This window comes from Dreissena polymorpha, chromosome 5, assembly GCF_020536995.1.
Source record: "Dreissena polymorpha isolate Duluth1 chromosome 5, UMN_Dpol_1.0, whole genome shotgun sequence".
Lineage (NCBI taxonomy): Eukaryota > Metazoa > Mollusca > Bivalvia > Myida > Dreissenidae > Dreissena > Dreissena polymorpha.
Genome location: NC_068359.1, coordinates 38,704,322 through 38,725,559, shown reverse-complemented (window position 1 = coordinate 38,725,559; position 21,238 = coordinate 38,704,322). Strand labels below are relative to the sequence as shown.

Here is a 21,238-nt window from a genome sequence, read left to right as displayed (position 1 = left end):
CAACTTGACACTACAGCCTCTCCGCAGTAACAGAACGGATGTGGAATCGGTGCCCGAAGAAACAAGTACCGTTGAGAAAACTATGTCAATCACCATCGATCTTCCATCAACAACTAACGATTCTGTGAAGTCAGATTCGCCTAAATCTAAGCAAAGGAAGCGTAGACGAGAGAAATATTTCAGCGAGAAATTGAGACCCGTTTCAGCAAAGGAGAAAACGTCATGGAAACCGGATTTTACGGTGCCAGCAGAGTTGTCCGCCCCCGGTTGGGGGAGTCGTACGCTAGACAAGAGGTTTCTAGAACAAGCGGCACGGGAGTTGGTCGGCCTAGAGAACGTGGTTAGAATACAATATGACATATTTATGACATATATATTATGTTTGGCAGGTGAAAACATACATCGAGCTATATACCATGCTATAGAATATGAATATTAACATAGACTTAGCATAGGTCTGCCCTGACCTAACGACGTGAATGACCTAGCACACTCTTATGTCTTTACTTAAATATGATCGTGCTTTTGCAATAGCTGTATTATATTCAGTTTTAAACTTATTTTTTATGTTACAACATGGGTAAGGCTGCAACGGGGCGGGTTTAGGAGTGGTATTTTCTCCCTATGTTATTAGGTAGGATTTTCTGTTTTGAACCTAATTGTTCAGAATGAGGTACACTTAAATGCTAGAATGTCTGTTTGTAATTCTGTGTTTGACTTCGTTGTTGTAGCTTACAACACGAATGTGAAATGGTTGCTATCATGTATTTGCTACCATGAATATTTCAAAACGGATATAGCCGTTATGCTTTACTATTTTAAATCTGTCTAATATTAATTTGTATTTTTTTGAGTTCCTTGTCGGGTTTTGTAGTATTTAAACATACTATAGCTTTTTGTTTCAACATCGGTCATTTAGGATGTCTATTCCTATAGCTGTTCCGTAGCCTCTTGACTGAACGCTCGCATATTCAAATAAAAGCAATTGTTGACGCAAAGATTTTCCGAACGTGTCCGATTTTTGACGATTAACGAGCGTTGCCGATCAATTAAGATACAAGTTGCCATGCAAAATTTAATTTCTTATCTTGCGATTCTATGAAGACATTTCATCAGAGATCAAATGATGATTAAAGTTGACAATTAACCCATATTCCAACTTTAAAATGTATGCGTTCATATATGAGCCTTGTTCTGAGAAAACTGGGCATAATGCTTGTGCGTAAAGTCCGCACAGGTTAATCATGAACGACACTTTACGCCTAAATTGGATTTTTGCTAAGAAGAGACTTCATTTAAACGAAAAATGTCATAAAAGCGGAAAGTGTCGTCCCTGATTAGCCTGTGCGGATTGCACAGGCTAATCTGGAACGACACTTTACGCACATGCATTATGCCCAGTTTTCTCAGAACGCGGCTCATATATATTTTGATGTATTTTCAGTCGCGAGCACATTCAGAGATCCACACCAAGTATTCTGCTAAATACAGGAGCACTCCAGATCTCAGGACGAGGCTCAGCGCCAACTCGCCCTTCCTGCCCAAGGTCAGATGAATGCAATTTAAAAATTTACATGTATTTAACGTTCCATTCAATAAAAGAAATATTGGTTCGTTAAACAGTTAAACACACAGACACGCGGCATTAGTTGCTAACCCCCCCCCCCCCCCTCCCCTCGCCACTGCTCTCCCTCTCCCCAGCTGCTACCCCCTCCCCAAACCTTCAAAATTGTCCGTTTTTATACAAAATATCATACAAACAGTTAGTCATTTTTTAAACTTATATATAGGGGGGGGATATCAAATAACGCCGAGTGCCTGTAGATACCCCCCCCCCCCCAATCGCCACTGCTCCCCCTCTCCCCCAGCTGCTACCCCCTCCATAAATCTTCAAAATTGTCCATTTGTTATACAAAATATCAAAACACAAAAGTTAGTCATTTTTTAACTTATATAAGGGGGGGGGGGGGGATATCAACTAACGCCGAGTGCCTGTGGTTAAAAAGACATATTTAATTTTACACGCTTAAATTTTACGACACACATTTATTTCACTGCGGTTTAATGGCGCAATAGGTCAATACGTCGCCAAAGTATAAAATATGAACTTTTTCGCCTGTAGGGGCGAATAGACTCAGTATGATTTCTTTTGTTCACTGTGCCATTTGCTAACAAACCATACAAACCACAGGTGTTGGACGCGTGGCCAATTCACTGAAACACTATCAATATGTAATTAAACAACATTTGTCATCACTTTGAAAAAAAAATATGATAAAATATATATGAACGTTCATATATATTGTATCATATTTTTTTGTCAAAGTGATGACAAATGTTGCTTTGTCGTTGTCGAATAAATTATAGAAAACATCATTTTCTAGCATATAGGCCAGATAAATATATTTGAAGTGAATTACATATGTCTTGTTCTGCATTCAAATGCATGTTATAGACATGTCTGGAACTTATCAAGGTCTATGCAGACGTGCCCAGCTAACGTATGCCATTTATAGTTTGTATGTGTATTACTGTCTCGTCGAATCAGTATTATTACATTATAGGCTGCGACAGAAGACTGCCTCAAGTGTTTGTTGAAAATACCACACAAGAAATGCGAGTCGGTAAGGATACGTCTGGTATTTCGTTTGTCTTTCATATGCGTAAAGTGCGTATGGTATACGTAACATGTAAACTTGATACGTGAATGTCTGAAAATTTACGTACATAAAAGAATGAAGTTTACATTTCAAGTCATTTTGCACAGAGATGAACAAAGCACACTGATTGACCCACACGAGTCTGTTTGGTCAATTTTTATCTCGTGCGATTGCCATGTATTATCATTGTTATGTAAAAAAAAAAATTAAAAGTAAATCAGCACCTGATTTTATCTTAATGTTTTCCAATATAGCCCATATATGTTTATTAAAAGACGACCATACGCGGCGTACAATAAAATAGTTACTGACTGATTATCGTAGTATTTTTATGTCCCCCACCACTATAGTGGGGGACATATTGTTTTTGCCCTGACTGTTGGTTGGTTGGTTTGTGTGTTTGTTTGCTCCAACTTTAACATTTTGCCATAACGTTTGCAATATTGAAGATAGCAACTTCATATTTGGCATGCATGTGTATCTCACGGAGCTGCACATTTTGAGTGGTGAAAGGTCATCCTTCAAGGTCAAAGGTCAAATATATAGCTTCAAAGCGGCGCAGAAGGGGACATATTGTTTCTGACAAACACATCTTGTTTTATTTGTATGTGTAGAATGTAATGTAAACTAATGGAGCTGAGTTGGTTATATTTAAAATATTCTTGTATGGCTGAAACTTACACAAAAAATATTTATTAGTCCATAATTATGTTCAACCCATATTGTTATTTCAGCACAAGTATATCCGAGTGGGTGGAGGCTATCGCCATGGTTACTGGTACGTGAAGTGTCTGCTGGAGGAGCTGGAATTACAGGTACGTGAGCATGTGATCGTGCGTGTTATACACTGTCATGCTACAACTTCAATTGAAATGGTAACCTTATTCATAGTTATTTGGAACTGACAAAAAGATAATAAAATATATGACATGTTTCCTTATATATATTCTTAAAGATTTAAAAACACCGGACTTAATGTCTCAATATTGTTTTAACCGTCACAAAAGCAAACCTGAACCTGTGTATGTACTTATATGACACAATAAATAAAAAAAAATAATTTAGAAATAAAATTACTTCTGAATGCTAAATGAATGTAATTTTTAATTGTTTCCAGCGTCAAAGGGAACTGATTGCTCAGAAGAGGCTGGAAGCTATCACAGAAAAACGTAAGCTGCGAGAGTTTGAGAAGTAGCACTTGTACTTTAATTGTTGTTTAAATGATTAAGATATGTCGCGAAAATAAAGGACATGTTTTAAATTTGCTATTTTGGAGGAAACTCTACATTATAGCTAACGCAGGGATTTCAGACTGCTCTTTGATATTAAAAAAAAATAATTATATAAATAAATATATACATAAATAGATAAATAAAAAGATACTAGTAGATCGATAGATAAATAAATAAATGAATAAATAAATACATAACTAACTAACTAACTAAATAACTAAATAAATAAATAAATAAATAAATAAATAAATAAATAAATATGCTTTTTTGCAGAGGTAAAGGCCATCAAAACGTATATCCGTACAAAGAGTGGACGCTTGGTGGAGCGTATTATATTCCTCTCTGATGAGGATTATGAGGCGTTCAAGGCGGGGAAAGGGGCCGACATCCTAAAGAAATACCTCACGAAGGAGGAGGCTGAAGGACTTGAGTCATGGGACAAGGACGAAGTGAAGGCTATTAAAACATATGTTAGAACGAAAAGTGGCAGACTTATTGAGAAGATTATGTATGTATCGAAAGAGGATTATGACGCCATTACTCAAGGGAAGGTTGACGCTAAAGAGCTTCTCAAGAAGTACGTGAAAGAGGGGGAGACCGTGGAAGATTGGGGCGAAGCTAAGATGAAGACAATAAAGACTTACGTGAGAACGAAAAGCGGTCGGTTAATTGAAAAGACAATAATGATATCACAAGAGGATTACGATAAAATGATTAAGGAAGGCATAAACCCAGCTGATATTATAAAGAAATATTTGCCGCTTGGTGAAGGCGAGACAGTGGAGGGATGGGAGAGTCAGGAACCAATGAAGGCAATCAAGATGATGGTGCGGACAAAGAGTGGAAGACTAATAGAAAAGACTATTATGGTCCGAGCAGATGAGTATGATAGACTCATGGCCGGTGGTGCTGATGCCAATGAACTGCTAAGTAAATACCTCGGCGAGGAAGGCGGTACAGTCGAAAGCTGGGAGAAGGCAGAAGGTAAACCGATGAAAGTAATCAAAACGCTTGTGCGAACGAAGAGTGGAAGACTAATTGAAAAGACGGTGCTATTAACTGAAGAGGAATATGCAGCGTTTCAAGCTGCGGGAGGGGACCCGAAATTCTTAGAAAAGTTCATGAAGCTGGGAAAAGGAGAGAAAATCGAAGACTGGGAGAAAGCTTCCACTGTGTTCGACGACGATGATCCGGAATTGGAATTAGGTAATAAAATATATTATATGAGTGATATTTGTTGACGTACCGGTAGTTTAATTAGGTTTTAGCACAGTTATAATGTGGTTTCAGGTAGCCCAGACGGTTTTGTTCAATAGGTATATTATGCAACCTTTATTAAATTAACTCGATGTTAAGTCCTTATAGTAAGTTTACAGCAGAATACGTATTTCTAGTGTTTTAATTAAACAACTACTGTCATAAGGATGATGAACATTAATATCCGATTGTGTTCTCGTTATAAAAACACGATAAGGTAGAATTTACAACACATATCATTAATGACAAAGCTAGTTTAATGTATAGATTGTATAATTATTATTTTACTATCATAATATTATGAACATCTCGAACAAAAATATATTTCTGTATTCAAGATTATATTTGTTACACCTATGTGTATCAAAATATTAAATCTCATATATCAAACTATATAGCTACAATCATGTTAACTTATAGCATATATTACAAGACATGTTTATTTTTTATATTTTTTTTTATGTGACAGCCAAGGCGGGACAACGTATTGTTGGCAAAGACGGTACAGTGTATGAAGTAGTTGTAGATCCTCTTACTGGCAAGAAATACAAAAAGTATGTCAACTTTTCGTATCTAAGATGAATTGTTTGTCTTGTAGAAAGTAAAAGAAAAGTAGAGCAACTGATTTGTCAAACATTCTCTTTGAAGACTCTCTTGAATCGTATTTAATAGATATCTCGCAAAGGGTTACGGTTGCAAGCACAAGACTACATTCTTGGAGTTAAGCTTTGTTTTTACCGAAAAGCATTTGTCTTTGCTTTTGCAGAAAGATTGGCCAAGAGTCCGATATAGACAGTGGAATAGCTTCCATGCAAAAGGGTAAGAAGGGCGGCAAGAAGGGAGAGAAAGCCGGTATAGAAGAAGAGACTGCTGACGATCGTAAACGACGAAAGGAGGGCAAACGTAACGCTGACAGTGATAGTGAATACAGCTACAAAAGTTTCGTTAGCGAGGGAGGTACGCGTCACGTTCAGAGACGTCGTAAACGCGCCGACGGGACTTACAGTGCCGCTGAATCGTACCACAGCAGTCAGGATGAAGAAGGTGCGAAGCGTCGACGTCAGCGACGTCGTGAACGAGAGCACCTTAACAGCGCACACAGCTATTTTAGTGTGGTCAGTGCGGGTGGTACTCGGCACGTTCGCAGACGTCGTAAGCGTGCGGATGGAACGTACAGCGATAGTGAAAGTTACCACAGCGCTGACAGTGATAAACCGGGTGGACGTTTAGCGGAAAAGAAAAAGAAAGAACAAGCGGCGAAAGAGGCGAAAGAAAAGGCGGCGAAAGAGGGGAAGAAAAGTAAAAAGAAGCGTGGAGGTAGTGGAAGTGACTACAGCTACGAGAGCGAAGTCAGTGAAGGCGGTACACGAACAGTTGTAAGAAAGAAGAAGATTCGAGACGCACAGGGTAATGTCATAGGATACGGTGAAAAAGAAGTTTTCTCCGAGACAGATGACGAAAGGTACACATATTCAGTCATTCTTGTTGATTTATGTTACTATTTAAATATTGTTTTTATTGGCTAAGTTTGTGTTTGTATAGTTTGCATAAATTGTGTATATATGACGGCTAATTCTTTAAGGCTAAGTTCATATAGTCTTAGATGCTAGTGATTAAGCGAGAATTAGATGCATGTTTATTTATAGATGTGTCCCATTTTCCCATAGAGTCGTAACAAATGTGTGAATACCCCGATTGCTTATCAGATCCTCCCGTTAATGATAAAAGGTGCGTAACTATTAATTCCCAACGTATTCGAACCCTTTATTTAGCGTTTACACCGAGGTGTCGGATGGAAAAGGTGGAAAGGTGCTGGTCAAAAAACCTAAACTAACAAGCAAAGAAAAACAGGAGGCTAAGATTAAAGCTAAAGCTGAAAAGAAAGCCAAAGAACAGATCGAGCAAATAAAGGGAGGCAAATTCAAAGACGTGGGCGATTTTAGTGATTCCACCGTGTCGGATGATGTGGATCTCGAAAATATGACAGAGGAAGAGAGGGAGGCCTACTTTAAGGCGAAAGAAGAAAGAAAGGCGGCAAGAGAGGCCAAGCGCCGTGAGAAATATGGCGACAAATACGACCTCATGGTGGAAAAGAAAAAAGAGTTTGTACTCATAGTTCACTGTTTTTGTATCGTTGAAATCGCCTTAGAACGGGTAGCACAGATTTGACCAATGTAAAATGCATAATGGTAACGCAATTGATAGGATATTAGTAAATTAAGTTTAACAGTTTTTAAATTAATTCAATTAGCTTGCGATGTTATAATCAAACGTATAACTTACCTATGTTGTTGTAATGTGACTTCCTATGTTTTGTGTTCTCACGCGTAAATTCCTACCCCTTTTTATCGCGGTTTTGAAACCCCTTCCCGGCCACATAACTTGTAAGGGTGATTATTTTTTACGGAAATGTATCCCTTCTTCTAAATCAACTAGGGTAGTTGTCAGTTACTGACAGCTTTCCCAGGAAAAGTGTGAGTAGATGAACCCTTTTATGCCTTGTGGACTCTCCCATCCTTCTAAATTGGATAAATTTATCTCCAAAATTAGGGATGTCTAGTATATTTATTTCTATTTTTAGAATATTTTGTACAGAAATTCCTTTAATGAAACAGCGCAGACCCTGATGACACGCCGCATCATGCGGCGTCTCATCTGGGTCTACGCTGTTTGCCAAGGCCTTTTTTCTAGACGCTAGGCATAAATGGGTTAACTGTTAGCGGTGATATGACAGACATACTTTTAAAAACGCCAAAAACCCAACTAGACAACCATAACAAAACCTGTACCTTATTTAGTCTTATTTAACCCATTTATGCCTAGCGTCTAGAAAAAAGGCCTTGGCAGACAGCGTAGACCCAGATGAGACGCCGCATGATTCGGCGTCACATCAGGGTCTTCGATGTTTGCATAAAGGAATTTCTGTAAGAAATATTCTAAATATAGAAATAAATGTACTAGACATCCATAATTTTAGAAATAAATTGATCCCATTTAGAAGGATGGGAGAGTCCACTAGGCATAAAGTTAATGAATACTCACACATTTCACTGAAAGGTTGTTGTTGAGTAACGAGCAACGTTTGAAACACAGTCTATAGATTGTTATAATGTTAGAAGGTATACATGAACATTTGACGTTCTTAGAAATGTACCCGGTCAATACAAGAAAAATAATTTATGTTAAGTATGGTACGTCGGAGTCAAAAAAATTCATCAAATTAATGTATTACAGTATTTTGTTTTCTTATGCTCGCTTTTAATTTTTGACAAAAAGCAGCATTACTTAAACGGACTTGTTCACAGTTTAGCAAAATAAAAAAAATTCACATTCGAATGCATGAATTAGCAAACAAAATGTTATAGATATTGGTTCATTCATGGAAAAATAATAAAGCGTTTTTAACGTTTTTCATCGGTGCTAAATACTAAAGCATTCGTTGCTCAGTGGTAGCTTACTAGTTTTTACTTCAAAACATTCCGGGTTCGAAACCCGTATAATGCACTTTGTTAACTATACATTTTGGTTGGTATTATAATAATTTGGTACTATTCAATCAATACATATTCGTAAGTAAACATAGTTCATGACATTTAAAAATAAATATGAAAAACTGTGAACAATTCTCTTTAATGTAGAACGAACGTGAGTGTAAAAACAGTAAAAAGCATGTCGCCGTTGTATCCCTTATGCTAGTGTAGCGTGTGTGCTAGACGTTCAAGAAAACCGTGCATTGAAAACAATTTTCGGGTAGAAAGATACAATTTTAATTAAATATACGATTAACTTTCGCTCTAGCATCTTTAACATTTTCACGTATACGTAATACGTATATTATTAATATTAATGAGAAGCAAAAATATACATATTGATTTATCATCCCAAATGAATTGGTATTTATGTTTTGTTTTTATGACGTAACTTTAATACAGTCACTATTGTCAAATAGCCCATTATCATAATTATTACATGAATTTGCTTGTTTCTAATTTTATGTCGAAATGCGTGAAGTTTGCTGCATCCAAACTCAACATTTACCTATATATGTATGATGTATTCGTGTTAATTAGATCACTAAACCCATTTATGCCTAGCGTCTAGCAAAAAGGCCTTGGCAAACAGCGTAGACCCAGATGAGACGCCGCATGTTGCGGCGTCTCATCAGGGTCTGCGCTGTTTTGCTTAAAGGAATTTCTGTAAGAAATATTCTAAATATAGAAATAAATATACTAGACATCCCTAATTTTGGAAATAAATTGATCCAATTTAGAAGGATGGGAGAGTCCACAAGGCATAAATGGGTTAATTGTGGTGCATGATAGGTTGAAGAAGCTGCAGAAACTGCAGGAGATGAGAGAGAAAGGTCTTATAAGTCCCTCCAGTGACTGGTCCATCGACTCCGATACCGGGGAACCCGTTAGGAAGTCGAAAAAGAAAGAGTGAGCATTGTTTTATACTAGGTGTTGAAGCAAAATGAGGGTAATTGCATCAGGCTTTAATCACAAGCTCTTATAATTGATTTTGAAGCAAAATGTGTGAAGTTGCATTAGGGTGTAGTCATTATCTGTTATACTGGATTTTGAAGCAAAATGGGTGTAATTGCATAAGGGTTTAATTACAAGCTTTTATACTAGATGTTGAAGCAAAATGAGTGTAATTGCATCAGGCTATAATCACAAGCTTTTATACTAGATGTTGAAGCAAAATGAGTGTAATTGCATCATGCCATAATCACAAGCTCTTATACTTGATTTTGAAGCAAAATGGGTGTAATTGCATAAGGGTTTAATCACAAGCTGTTATACTGGATTTTGAAGCAAAATGTGTGTAGTTGCATTAGAGTGTAGTCATTATCTGTTATACTGGATTTTGAAGCAAAATGTTTGTTATTATGATTTAATCACTAGCTCATATTCAAGATAGATAGATTCAAGAAACCATAACATGTATTATCTAATTATGAATGTTTGCATTTGCAATGTTCAATTTGTTTACAAGTCTTGACAGAAATAATCGGGTATACGCGTTTTATTATTTTGATCATTTCATTCAGCAAGTTTTACTCGTATGAGATGCATTTCTACGTTTTCCTTTCTTTCTTTAAAAAAATGTTTGAGAAAAATGAAACATCAGATGATCAGTCTCTTATATATATATATAAGTATTTTATGTTATACAAAAATATATACCGATGATAATATGAGTCGTGTTCTGAGTAAACTGGCATAATGCATGTGCGTAAAGTGTCGTCCCAGATTAGCATGTGCAGTTCGCACAGGCTAATTAGGGACGACACTTTCCGCTTTTATGACGCTTTTCGTTTAAATGAAGTCTCTTCCTAGCAAAAATCCAAGTTAGGCGAAAAGTGTCGTCCCTGATTAGCCTGTGCGGACTGCACAGGCTAATCTGGGACGACACTTTACGCACATGCATAATGCCCAGTTTTCTCAGAACGCGGCTCATATAATGCCCTCAAATCAAAGGGAAAAGAAACAGAAGATCCTCGCAGAGCTCCGAGAGAAAGGCTTGATCAGCCCGTCCAGTGACTGGACCGTGGACTCGGAGGGCAACCCAGTGCGAATCAGTGAGCTTGTGTGAGTAATCAGGACTTGAGCCATTTCGATTAACCCTTTGCATGCTGGGAAATTTGTCGTCTGCTAAAATGTTGTCTGCTGAATTTCTAAAATTAGTATTTTCTTTGATTTTTTTCCAAAGAATACTATCAGAATAGCAAACAGTTTGGATCCTGATGAGACGCCACGTTTTGTGGCGTCTCATCCGGATCCAAACTGTTTGCAAAGGCCTTTACAATTCGGTTCCAGCGCTAAAAGGGTTAATAATGTTTCTTTAAAATTAAGTATACATATGAACTATGCAATCTGCACATGTATGGATTTGTATTACTGTGAGTTTGTGGCTATAGTGAAATCTTAATTAAAAAGTCCCTTAGAATAATAAGATACAGTTATTGTGAGAAAAAATAATAATGATTAAAGATTATTTTTCTTAATGACGGTCTTCATATATGATGTGCTGTCATAGCGGTTGCAACCTAAATCAAATTGATTAACGGTGTTAAGTCTCTACTAATGTCAATATTATGTATGAGGTTTAACATTTAATAATTGTTATTTCATTTTTTACAATAATTGTTATAATAGCGGTTCATGGTTACAAGAGTAATACATCACATGTTAATAATGTGTACAAATGATCCTTGCAGGAAACAAGGTAAACGGAAGCCAAAGGACGGACACGAGGCAGATGACGAAAGCGACGAGAGTAAGTCTATCTGTTAACATTTGTGCATGTTTCATTGTATCTTGTATAATCCCTTAATTTTGTATGCTTAGAAAAAAGCCAAATGTAGTTTCTATCATTGCCACAACCGATATCTGCATCAATTGAGTTTTGGTTTTAAAAACTGGATCACAAATTGAATATGATAATTATAAAGATTTATTTCCCATTGTCTCAGCTATTTTTTTAAATTCAGTACGTGTATTAGTGTGTTAAAAGCTCATTTATATAAGGTCAAAAAACGTGTTTTGTTCATTCATCACACGAGAAATTTCCACATATCATATGTTTGTTCAATAACAGAAATCTTCCAAACATGTTTGCAAAATTTCTTGTTTCATATGTAAAAGTTAATAATGCGAATATGATCGAATAGACAATATAAAATGGTTTAAAACTCAACCGGAAGTACTAAAAAAAGTATTAGTCCTGCATGAATAATTATGGTCAGTCGGTTTAGTGGAAACAAGCAACTCATTTTATTGATGTCTTTGTCTGCTTGATTATAAATACTTCATCGATCGATTATCACTAATTTAACTTTTTATTAAGAGCTTACATCATGTACAGTGAAACCTCGCTATTAAGACCACCTGTGGTTCTTTTTAAAGTGGCATTAAAAGCGAGGTTTCACTGTACATGACGTCAGCTCTTCATAACAAATTTACCCATCAAAGACTCGATAATAATAGCTCATTGTCAATCAAAATTCAAGGGTTAAAAAAAGTGAAGCTATTAAAAAAAGAAACAACGAGAAATTATTGTTTTGATGCTTGCACTTTTTAAATATCAAACAAAGTTTGTTTATTTGTTGTTGTATTTTTCTGTTGTTGTTTGCGCATTTATTTCATATCAATAACCGTAGCTAGCGCTTGCTTTGTATTAGACTAGGTGTCTCGTTTTTGGTGTTGGGAATGACTAAACGAGCTTTTTCGCTATTAGTTGATGCTGCATGCACGTTTGGCATATGGTAAGCCTTAATTCCCTAGTTTTAGTTAAGTTTTGAGATATGCTCAATGTATTGATGTCTTACCTGGTATTGTATAAATAATACACCAAATAATTATCAGTATTTAACTTTTAAAGAAGAGGTGAAATCAAGTAATGTTAAAGAGCAAGAAAAAACGTACACACAAACAAGAGATTATTTTATCAATTGCTCTCACTGAATTAACCCATTCATGCCTAGCGTCTAGACAAAAGGCCTTGGCAAACAGCGTAGACCCAGATGAGACGCCGCATCATGCGCTGTTTGCTTAAAGGAATTTCTGTAAGAAATATTCTAAATATAGAAATAAATATACTAGACATCCCTAATTTTGGAAATAAATTGATCCAATTTAGAAGGATGGGAGAGTCCACTAGGCATAATGGGTTAAAATCAAACATAGTTTATTTCTATTTGTGTCGTTCGTGCATTTATTGAATTGCATTAACCATAGCTACCGCTTGGTTTTTTGTAAGACTGGGTTTCGCGCAATTGGTGTTGGGCTATTTCTAAACGAGGCTTTTTCGCTAATAGTTGATGCTGCATGCAATTTGTCATTTGGTAAGTTGTTCTTCCCTAGTTTTATTTTAGTTTTTTTGATGGCACTAAAATACATATGTAGCGTAGATGTATTTAATAAAGAATATAACGAATTGCTATGTATGTAATGTGTTATTTATTTGAATAACAATTGATCGCAAGCGGCATTTATGCTTTTTTATGTAACAGTTTACCCTCCGCATATGCCAGTTAAAAAAAATGTTGAATATCACTAAAGCACTGCCAACCGCTATTTTTTCACTTTTACCACGGATATTTGTTTCGGTGAATATACTTGGTTAGACTTAACATATGCATGTATGTAAAGGTACCTATTTTTCAGGCGAATACGACCCTGTTACGGGCAAAAAAATCACTAAGAAGGATAAGAACAAAACACATCGCCCTGGCCAGGAGGGACCGGAAGGCTATGAATATGTGAGTACCGCGGTCACGTGAAATACCGATCTTTTGAGAAAACGTTAAGTGTCGTTTCAGATTAGCCTGTGAAGTGCGCACAGGCTTATCAGTGACGCCGTTTTCCGCTTAAAACTGGATTTTTCGTTTAGAAAGTACTTCCTATAAACGATAAATCCCATAAACACGGAAAGTGTCGTCCATGATTAGCATGTGCGGACTACACAGGCTAATCGTGAACGACACTTAGATCACATGCATTAAGCCATGTTTTCCCAGAACGAGGCTTATTTTATGATGAAGATGAGGAATCGTTTAGCAAGATAATATACATTAATGTTTTACCATGTCAACTACAGGTTTGATCAGGCAAGAAGGCGTATCACCAATGTTTTTATTAAAACATAAGTTTTAAGCTTAAAACAACATAAAACATATCAATATTGCTTAATGGTTGGTCGGATGCTCCAATAAAATGCATTTAATTGAATGAACATCAGTTTAGATCTAATGTTTACCGCTGCATATATGTCAAAAAGGTTCTATATAATATATACTTACAATTTGACTTACGATATTTCGGAAGTATTCTGAAAAAAATGTGTGCATACAAATTTTAGGAATACGACGATCAAGGCCGCGTGATAAAAAAGAAAAAGATTGGTGGAAAGGTAAACATATATGTTTTCATAACAATTTATTTCAAAGCAAAATGAGAACAATAAGTATGAGAACAATAAATTAAAATAGTAATATTTAAGTATAAAAATTATTTTAAAATAAAAAAGCCTTTGGATGATGGTAATCTATGCCTTGAATGTTTCCAAGCACTTTTTTGCATACGCTTAAATACGAAACGAGCTAAATATTGTTCAAATTGTAATACTTTTACAAAATAAGTAAGTTATCTTTGATTCTGACAAAATAATTATAGTTTTAGGAATTATATTTTAATTTTAATTTTATATTGCTTAAACTATAACATACACTCTGAATTTAATTACTTCCAGGATGACGACAGTGGCTCGGAATACGAGTACGAATATGGTAAGAATACGAGTACGAATATGGTAAAAAAACGAGTACGAATATGGTAAGAATACGAGTATGAATATGGTAAGAATACGGGTACGAATATGGTATGCATTTTATGGCTGGTTAAGTTATTGGCGTTAAGCAAGTGAAAATCAATTGATTTCAGTGTCACGCCTGAAATATAAAATTGTATTTTAACATGTCACAGTGTATAGTTCGTCTGTGCGATTTATTAAACATATGTGTTAGCAAACTACATACTATTTTGGATGTATTTTTAATACAGATGCTGATGGTAATGTGCGAGTAGTCAAGAAACAAAAAAGTGCCAAAAAGTTTGGAGGTAAGTGTGTTTTTAGTTGATTATTCTTATACAATTTACATATTTCAATTAAAATTATTCATAAAAACTAACTGAATTAAGATCTTTACTAAATATGTTATATGTGTTATAAGTCACATGAGTCCCGTTTGTTGTAAGGAGTATTGTACTACTTTATTTAATAAACGCCTTATGTATATATTTACGCGATATAAACAAATAAAATGTCCAAATATAGTATAACATAACCTATACAGGATATAACGTATGCAGTCATATGTGTATATCGCGTTTCATGAAACAAATATAAGAGGTGATTAATTAGTAAAATAGTTATTTAAACATTACAGGGGATTAATTAGTAACTATAAAAATCTTCGGGCATTTCAGGTCAAGAAGACGACGCCCAATTCGAAGTAGGAGCAGACGGCAAGATCCGTCTGAGAGACGGAAAGAAGAAAATAGATCTTTCCAAGCTTACTGACGATGATTTAAGAAAACTGGGCATTGATCCGACCCTTGATAAGAAGGAAATCGCGCGTTTGCTGAAAGAAAAGTTTGGAGACGACATTCACATCACGGAGGGTGACAAGATCATTCCCACTCGACGTGCAAGCGACTTTGGGAGCGATGCCAACACAGATGATCTTGCCGATGCTGAGGACTTAGATATTGATTCATGTAAGTCATGTTAGACATAGATTCGTGTAAGTCATGTTGGGCATTTATTCATGTTAGTCATGTTAGACATAAATAAATGCAGGGTATGTTTCGCATTGATTCATGTTAGTCATGTTAGACATAAATAAATGCAGGGTATGTTTCGCATTGATTCATGTAAGTCACGTGAGACTTATTTTTATGTACGGTATGTTATACATGGCGTCATGTAAGTCATGTTAGACATAGATTCATGAAAGTCATGTTTGGCATTGATTCATGTTATTCATGTTATACATTGATTCATGTAAGTTATGTTAGACATTCATTCATGTAAGTCATGTTAGACATTGATCCATGTGAGTCATGTAAGACATTGATTAATGTAAGTCATGTAAGACATTGATTAATGCATGTCATGTTAGACATTGATTTATGTTTGGGAGGTTACACATTGTTTAATATTAGTCATGTAAGAGATTGATTAATGTTAGTCATGTTAGACATTGATTCATATCAGTTATTTTAAACATTGATTAATGTAAGTCGTGTAGGACTTGATTAATGTAAGTCATGTTAGACATGTATTCATGTATGGAATGTTACACATTGATTAATGTTAGTCATGTAAGAGATTGATTCATGTTAGTCATGTTAGACATTCATTTAGTAAGTCATGTTAGACGTTTATTCATGTAAGCATGTTCGACATTGAATAATGTATGACCCGGAAGACATGGTAGATGTGTATTATATAGCCCTTTCATTCTAAACTAGTCTGAATGAAGGATTTTGTCATATGTTGGTGTATGCCATTTAGAATTTTAAATAAACAGATTTAAGCATAGGAACTGATAAGATCAAGTATAATAACCGGAAAATATAAATAAGAACAGAATGTCTTTACCAAAATCCGATCGGATCATCCAGAACAAAATAAAGACAATTAACTCTTTGACAACTTTGCTATAAAAAAGGTACTAATAAAACTCTATATTTACTAGGTTTACTTCATGTAAGTGATTAACGTGTTGTCTGCAACGAAAATTAAAACATACGAAGCACTCCAAATTATTGCATCGTTCCGCTTTGCAAACTCTTTATAACTTTAGCATTAGCAGGGTGCAGGATCAACGGGGTTCACATGGGTTACACACGTGCTGGACAGAATGTAAACGCACCGTAGAGGACTTTATTTTTTACAAATATCTCAAGTTACATTTGTAAAAAAATCTTTAGTGCATAAAAGACAGCTTTTCTTGCAGCTTGTGTCGATATCTTAAGATTTAAGAATAAATAATTGAATACGTCTGAAACTGGTGCCAAAATTTCACGTTGCGTGCAGCATACCCGTGTACATGAATGCGTTACAAATCTAATGTTTGGCCAAGAAGCAGGCTTAGTGCTGTTGTTCCCCGTAGGTTAATGGAATAAAAATATAGTCCTTTCCCGAGTAAGTGTACTACAAGTGATTAATACTCATTTACACTACAATATTTATAGTTTGTTCGTAATATAATTGGGCTTATTTATATGCACTTATTGAATGCTGGAAATGTATGACGGAGAAATGTGATGTCATCAATATGCGAACATGTCCCTTAATATTACCAATGTCAACGTGTCCCTTAAAATAATCAATTTAATTTCAATTTGCACTGGTCCATAATTATTCTTCTAAAATAAGAGTTTGGGTTCTATCGTTTTGAATTGGAATCGAATTGAACAATCAACATAAGATTGGATTGTTTGCAATAGCTGTCAGCAAAGGAGAATGATATTAATGTCGGTTCAGGAGGTGTATCTTTTCGCTGTAGCTATTGATCATTTTAACTGATAAGAAACTTACAATCGTGCAGCACAACAGACTGAATAAAACCACACGCAGCTGTATTTTTAAAACACAACCTAAACCGTTTGGACGAAATAAAATCAGCTATGGATATGTTAAGTTATTTTGAGGACGGCACATGCGAGTGTTTTAGTACGTAAAGGACTATTTTACATACATGAACATTCATTATACGTTAATTAAACAACACGAGATTCAAATAGGTTTAAGAGTACTCATATTATTGAAAAAAGTGACCCCATCCCACCCATAACATGTTTAATTTGTGATGCCTTTTAATTTACTTTTGACATTTGACTTTGTAAATTTTCAGTGAGGGGCGTCAAAAAGGTAAACGTTCTATGGAAGAAAAAAGGGACTGAGCTACAAATACATATGAAAAAAATCTTAGAGCAAAGCAAATTAAAGGAAGATGACTACGCAAAAGATCTGGATGAAAAAGGTATTTATTGATGAATTATTTGTTGAACGACATTAAATAAATTAAAGATTTATTAAATGAAAAGGAACTGTTAAAATATTGTAATTACATTATGCAAATAACGGCATAATCTGATTTTTTTTAAATGAATTGAAAATTTAGTCATAAATATTAAAACATTTGCTTCTTTAGATGCCGACATCGACTTCCTAACTCACTACAAGCTGGTCGACCCAGGGTTGATAGAGTCCTACGCAAGGGCCTTCGTAGTTGAGGATAACGACTTTGACACAGTCATATCAGCTAAGGTAAACATGGTCGAACAAATAAAACATACATTTTTAGCTCTGATAATCTACATATGCAGAACGGTTTAAACAACTTTCAAAGAAAGCAACACAAGTACCATTCCTGTGAAGTTTTATTAAGATCTGCACAGCGAATTTATAGGAGAACAGTTGACGGGGGACTGACCACATAACCGTATTTACAATAGAATATTGATTTGACACCTTGATATAAACCATACGTTTACATTCAATGACTGGGTTAAAAAGACAACAACAATACAACAACAGCTTTAATTTTGATTGTTATGTTTACAAAACAGCTCTTTTGGTATTAACTGTCCCTTCTTCCCCCACTTCTCCTTCATTCTATTTGTTCTCTACAACATGTCTCGCAATATCGTCCATCAAACCTTCCCACGTCGTCTGTAGGTTCTATGTTTAAACCATAATCTACTGCTTATTTATTTTTTCTAGGTGTATCCAAACACATGTTTGCCCTTAATATTAAAGTTACAAAAACTTCATGAAAATATTGGTTATGCAGAAGATCTTTTTTTACTTCTTCCGAGCTTATCCATTTTCTGAGCGTGTGAATTACAAGCAACTTAATGTGTTTTGTATTCTTCTTTTGTGTTTACGAAACTAAATTAAACCAAATGATTAGAACACTGATAATCATGTGATATCTATCAGCGAATGACAAACGATTTCTACGACTTCGAAACTAAGTTTAACTTTGAATTCAGGAAACACGTCAAGCCCTGGAAGGGGTTCCCAGCGTTCAACAGTTGACACCAAAGCAATTTGAATATGTATTTAAAGTAAGTAAACCTTATTGTTGACACCAACGCAATTTGAATACGTATTTAAAGTAAGTTAACCTTATTGTTGACACCAAAGCAATTTGAATATGTATTTAAAGTAAGTAAACCTTAATGTTGACACCAAAGCAATTTGAATATGTATTTAAAGTAAGTAAACCTTATTGTTGACACCAAATCAATTTGAATACGTATTTAAAGTAAGTAAACCTTATTGTTGACACCAAAGCAATTTGAATATGTATTTAAAGTGAGTAAACCTTTTTTTTTGGTACCAAAGCAATTTGAATACGTATTTAAAGTGAGTAAGCCTTATTGTTGACACCAAAGCAATTTGAATACGTCTTTAAAGTAAGCAAACCTTATTGTTGACACCAAAGCAATATGAATACGTATTTAAAGTAAGTAAACCTTATTGTTGACACCTAAGCAATTTGAATACGTATTTAAAGTAAGTAAACCTTATTGTTGAAATGTACACAAAAATCTTGATCGGACAATATCTGTTTTGAAGTTTAGTTGTTACATACATATTGAATTTTAAGTGAAACAAATGTATTTTTGCAAAGATCTTTTTAAAGATTCAAGTTGTATTTAAACATGCTGGCCACATGCGTGTTTCAGGCACTGAACAGAACAGACTGTTTATTAATACTTACACATATGCACATCGTCTTTAATACAAACAATTATAACTTCAGTCGATGATGCAATATATATTTGTTTGTAAATTCAGTGAATTTTCGAAACAATATAATAGCAGAGAGTAACCTCGATTTTAAAAAGAAGAACCATAATACTTAAAAAAGCAGTAAGGATAAACTATCAATAAGGTATGTATTCATGACTTAATTTTAACACAAATGCTTGTTTCAGGTACTGAAGATTGACGACGCGTCTCAGGTGACCTTCCGGATGTTTGCTGTCATAACGGCGCTTTGTGAGAGAGTCACCAAAATGGAGTAAGATTTCTTCTAATTGTTTGAGTTATTTTTTCTGCGAGAACAGAGATTATGCGTGGTGTGCGTGTTAATTATTGTAAGTTTTTAATTATAAAATTGATCAGTAATGCAATAAATAAGGGATCATACTACCTGATATTTTGCTTTTGACACGTTTTTTTCGAAATTGAAATTCAATACACAAGTATTTAAGTTGAGATTCAAATGATATTTCGCATTGTTTTATGCTGCTGTTACCTTTCAATTTAACAAATCACTGAATGTCTCATTTTTATTGTGTACATCATCGACTTTATTTTGAAAGAAATGCCCTCTACTTCAGCCCTCTCAGCAAATACCTTCTAGAAATCAGTGACCTCCTTGACATACAGAGAAAAATGGAGCTGTACAGGGCGATGTTTTACTGTAACACGGAGTCGGACAGGGACTCGAACTTCATCAAGGCAGAGTCCCTGAGAATAGAGCTTATCGCTGGCGGTCTAAACTGGAGACAGCAAGACTTTATCATGGACAGGCTGCAACCAAATGCTTTCATGGAGGTAATGATATCATATGTTGAATAATGCATTGCTATTTTCACATAACTTTGTTTACCTTCGCCATTTTTTTTTATTTTCGTTCGGTCTGGTTGTTAGACAGCGATTTTACGAAAACGGCACACTTTCTGATGGTTTACCATAGGTTTAACATAAGTCAATATTATTATTTTTTATTTATAATGTATGTGCGTAGAAATCCTTCTTGGATTACCTGTGTTACGTTCCTTTGATCCTCATTCATTTTGTATCAATGACAAACGTAAGTAAGTTCAAAAGTTAAAATAAACAAAAATAAATTATAGCTTATGTATATTCGCAGATATCCTTTTTGGATTACATGTGTAAAGTTTCTTTGCTCCTCGTGGATTTCCGGTGAATGACAAACGTTAAATTTTCAAAAGTTAACATAAACATAAACAGTAATACATTATTTGAGTCGCGTTCTGATAAAACTGGGCTTAATGCATGTGCGTTAAGTGTCGTCCCAGATTAGCCTGTGCAGTCCGCACAGGCTAATCAGGGACGACACTTTCCGCTTTCATGGTATTTTTTGTTTAAAGGAAGTCCCTTCTTACCGAAAATCTTGTTTAAGCGGAAAGTGTCGTCCCTGATTAGCCTGTGCTGACTGCACAGGCTAATCTGGGACGACTCTTTACGCACATGCAATAAGCCCAGTTTTCTCAGAACGCTTCTCGTTAATATTTTATGTATTTTCGCAGATATCCTTCTTGGACTACTTGTGTTACGTGCCATTGTTCTTGTCCATGCACGAGAATATCGTGGAGAACCCGCTGGATATGCGCGATGACAAGTACGATCGCATGCTGCGGAAACCGTCCGGCGGTCACCGGCAGAGGGACATGAATCCGTTAGGTAAGGGGCTTAAAATAGATACTGTGAAACCATTTATTTTCGTCAGCACGAAATTTCGTCATTTAAAAA

At 35.3% G+C, this 21,238-nt stretch overlaps 1 protein-coding gene across 1 annotated transcript in view; it reads left to right on the top strand.

Annotated features, from left to right (window-relative positions):
* Positions 1-21,238, top strand: part of LOC127831166 (uncharacterized) — a 69,308-nt gene that overhangs the window by 17,038 nt on the left and 31,032 nt on the right. Inside the window, exons 3-24 of the mRNA XM_052356160.1 lie at positions 1,445-1,546; positions 2,565-2,624; positions 3,395-3,475; positions 3,778-3,829; positions 4,166-5,098; positions 5,619-5,703; positions 5,916-6,611; positions 6,922-7,251; positions 9,472-9,588; positions 10,633-10,743; positions 11,373-11,431; positions 13,321-13,415; positions 14,015-14,065; positions 14,405-14,441; positions 14,716-14,772; positions 15,142-15,432; positions 17,577-17,705; positions 17,877-17,992; positions 18,721-18,795; positions 19,672-19,757; positions 20,080-20,296; positions 21,016-21,169. Of these exons, the coding sequence (XP_052212120.1) occupies positions 1,445-1,546; positions 2,565-2,624; positions 3,395-3,475; positions 3,778-3,829; positions 4,166-5,098; positions 5,619-5,703; positions 5,916-6,611; positions 6,922-7,251; positions 9,472-9,588; positions 10,633-10,743; positions 11,373-11,431; positions 13,321-13,415; positions 14,015-14,065; positions 14,405-14,441; positions 14,716-14,772; positions 15,142-15,432; positions 17,577-17,705; positions 17,877-17,992; positions 18,721-18,795; positions 19,672-19,757; positions 20,080-20,296; positions 21,016-21,169 (3,934 nt within the window). The remainder of the gene's footprint in view (positions 1-1,444; positions 1,547-2,564; positions 2,625-3,394; positions 3,476-3,777; positions 3,830-4,165; positions 5,099-5,618; positions 5,704-5,915; positions 6,612-6,921; positions 7,252-9,471; positions 9,589-10,632; positions 10,744-11,372; positions 11,432-13,320; positions 13,416-14,014; positions 14,066-14,404; positions 14,442-14,715; positions 14,773-15,141; positions 15,433-17,576; positions 17,706-17,876; positions 17,993-18,720; positions 18,796-19,671; positions 19,758-20,079; positions 20,297-21,015; positions 21,170-21,238) is intronic.